At 39.0% G+C, this 2,509-nt stretch overlaps 1 protein-coding gene across 1 annotated transcript; it reads left to right on the top strand.

The window, feature by feature from the left end:
- Positions 1-866: 866 nt before the first annotated feature.
- On the top strand, positions 867-2,272 carry LOC131468181 (tumor necrosis factor receptor superfamily member 14-like; the record flags this gene model as incomplete). Its single annotated transcript, XM_058642174.1, has 3 exons — positions 867-987; positions 1,471-1,558; positions 2,041-2,272. Coding segments are annotated over 3 exons (441 nt in total), but the record flags the coding sequence as incomplete, so codon positions are not given.
- Between the last annotated feature and the right edge of the window lie 237 nt (positions 2,273-2,509).

The raw sequence follows: 2,509 nt of genomic DNA, 5'->3' as shown, positions 1-2,509 counted from the left end.
ACACATAATGTAGCAGTAAAATATATATATAAATATATTGATGTTGCTCCATTATTTGGAAATGAAATGTTTGTTGTTGTTTCCCATGTTTGTAAAACTTTGATATTTACGTACATGTGTTTTTGATTCATACGTAGATTATTGACCAATTGATCATTTAATGTGGAGGGTGGAGTGACTCAGTGGTTAAGACCGGCACCCTGTGTGCGAAAGACATCATGGTTGCAATGGTCGCAAGTTTGACTCGACCCCTGACTGATTGTACTCAATTCCATTGTAAGTCGCTTTGGATAAAAGCGTCTCCTAAATTACATGTAATGTGATGTTCACAAAAAATTTTTTTGGGTTAGGGTGATTAAGCACCACCTGGTGGCCAACATAAATCTTTCAAAAACTTGTTTAAAACTAAAATTATTGTCATTTATTTGACAAATAACAAACAGAATTCACCCTTTTCTACCCAAATTTGAGCCGGCTTTTTCTCTGAGAAGTCAGAAGTTAATCAAGCATCATATTCAACCAAGAAAACTATTGTTTTCTGTTCAGGAATGTGAATTAAATAATTCTAATTTTACTCTTTTTTTGTAAAACGGTAAATTTGACAATAATAATAATTGTATTTTAGTATTTAATTGCTTAAAGAGCTTCTACATACTGGTGTATTAACTGTTACAGAAGCTCTTGTGTCCTTAGATAAAGTTTTATTTGTTGTAATGGAGGAAGTTTGCGCTGTGCAGTTCTACCTGTTTGCACACACACCACATACATACCTTTTCATCTTCAGTCATGTGATTGATTCCTTTAGTGATTACCTCTGTGTGTTGTTGACAGATTCTGGCCTGAAGACACTCAGTCCATGCACAAGAATACAGGATGCACTCTGTGAACCTCTGGAAGGATTCTTCTGTATAGATTTCAAAGGCTTAAACTGTGAAGCAGCAGAGAAACACAGCCAGTGTAAACCAGGACAGTACATCAGAGATAATGGTATGTATACGTGTGTGTGTGTTTACAAATATTATTTTAGGTAAAAAAAATAAAATGAAACCATTCTAAATGATGAGGTACCGACAGAAGGCAAACTGTCATGACCCAAATCACAGCTGTCATGTGATTTGTGACTAATTTACAGTCACATCTGTATTTATTTGGAAGTAGTAAACAAACATTTTCCAAGTAAACTTGATTTTATGTGCGTTATTTAGAACGCAGGCACATTAATATGAAAAAGTCGCGACCTATTTGTGTGTCCCGACCCAGTGTTTTGGAACCACTGAGCTGGACCGCCTTTTAAAATGGGCTGGTGATGGAAATTCACTTAAAAACACGTCGTCCCTCCCTCTGGTTTTATTTTTAATGTTTTCTTTGACACTTTGAATGTTTGTGTCGGATGTTTTGATGTGATTTTAAACTTGTATCCCATCATTCTGTGTTCACTCCTCACTGTATGTGTCATTTGCATTTGTACAGGAACAGCGTTGACAGACACAGTTTGCGCTGACTGCAGTGCCGGGACATTTTCAGATGGGACGTTCACCACTTGTCGGCCGCACACGCAGTAAGTGGCGCTTTCACGACACGTCCATCCTAAATCAGTCACAACATTACATTTTGTATTTGTATTCAGAGTGTGGACGTGGGACGGGTGTGGCCTTGGACACTAGACAGAGGGGAGCAGACTGGGTTTGGACAAACATCCAGAAATGACTTTTTGGGCTTGGAAACTTGTCAAACTGACATGGAAAATTCAAGTTCTTTCAGTGAAATAGGGTGTGTCCATGGGGCCCGTGGAGGATAAAGCGGTAGAAAATGGATGGATGGATAGTTTAGTATTTGCTTCCTCCTGTCGTGTAACGATAACTTGCTGTTTTCTTGCTGTAACCATAAATGAAGTCTACAAACACCTGTGACAGGAAAAATCCTGTGTGTTGACTTCAGGTCGAGCTAGAGTCGGGTTTTTATACGGAAAATGCTTTGTTTTTAGCTGCAGGTAATGTTTGTGTGTTTGTGTCCTGAGAAAATGTCCCTCTGTTGTTGCAGGTGTGGAAACCTGCTCAGAGAAGGAACTGCTTCAGCTGATGCTGAATGTGGGGAAGATGGTTCAAGCAGCAAGGTCACTGTCGCCGTCGTCGTCGTCCTTCTATTTATTTTTTTATGCGCTGGTATAAGTGGAGCTTTGTACTTCAGGAAGAAGAAATGTATATCAGGTAGGGTCTGTGTGGAGTTACAGATATTAACATGGTTCAATGAAAATGATAATGGTTTCTGCTGAGTCATGCCACTGCTGAGATGTTATTCATTGTTTTTGTTTGTTACAGGCAAACTGTCCCACCACAGGTATGTTTGTTACTTTCTTTTTGACGCCGTGTGTATGATTTGCTTTACATTGTGGGGGAGGAGTCTTAGTGATGATGCGCATTGTAACAATGTTTATCTCAATGACAACAAGAAAGAGAAAGTCTTAATACTGAGGTACCAGAGGGAAGAGGGACAGAATGTCAACAGCAGC

The sequence above is a fragment of the Solea solea genome, chromosome 11 (assembly GCF_958295425.1).
Source record: "Solea solea chromosome 11, fSolSol10.1, whole genome shotgun sequence".
NCBI lineage: Eukaryota > Metazoa > Chordata > Actinopteri > Pleuronectiformes > Soleidae > Solea > Solea solea.
This window is presented reverse-complemented; position numbering and strand designations above follow the sequence as displayed.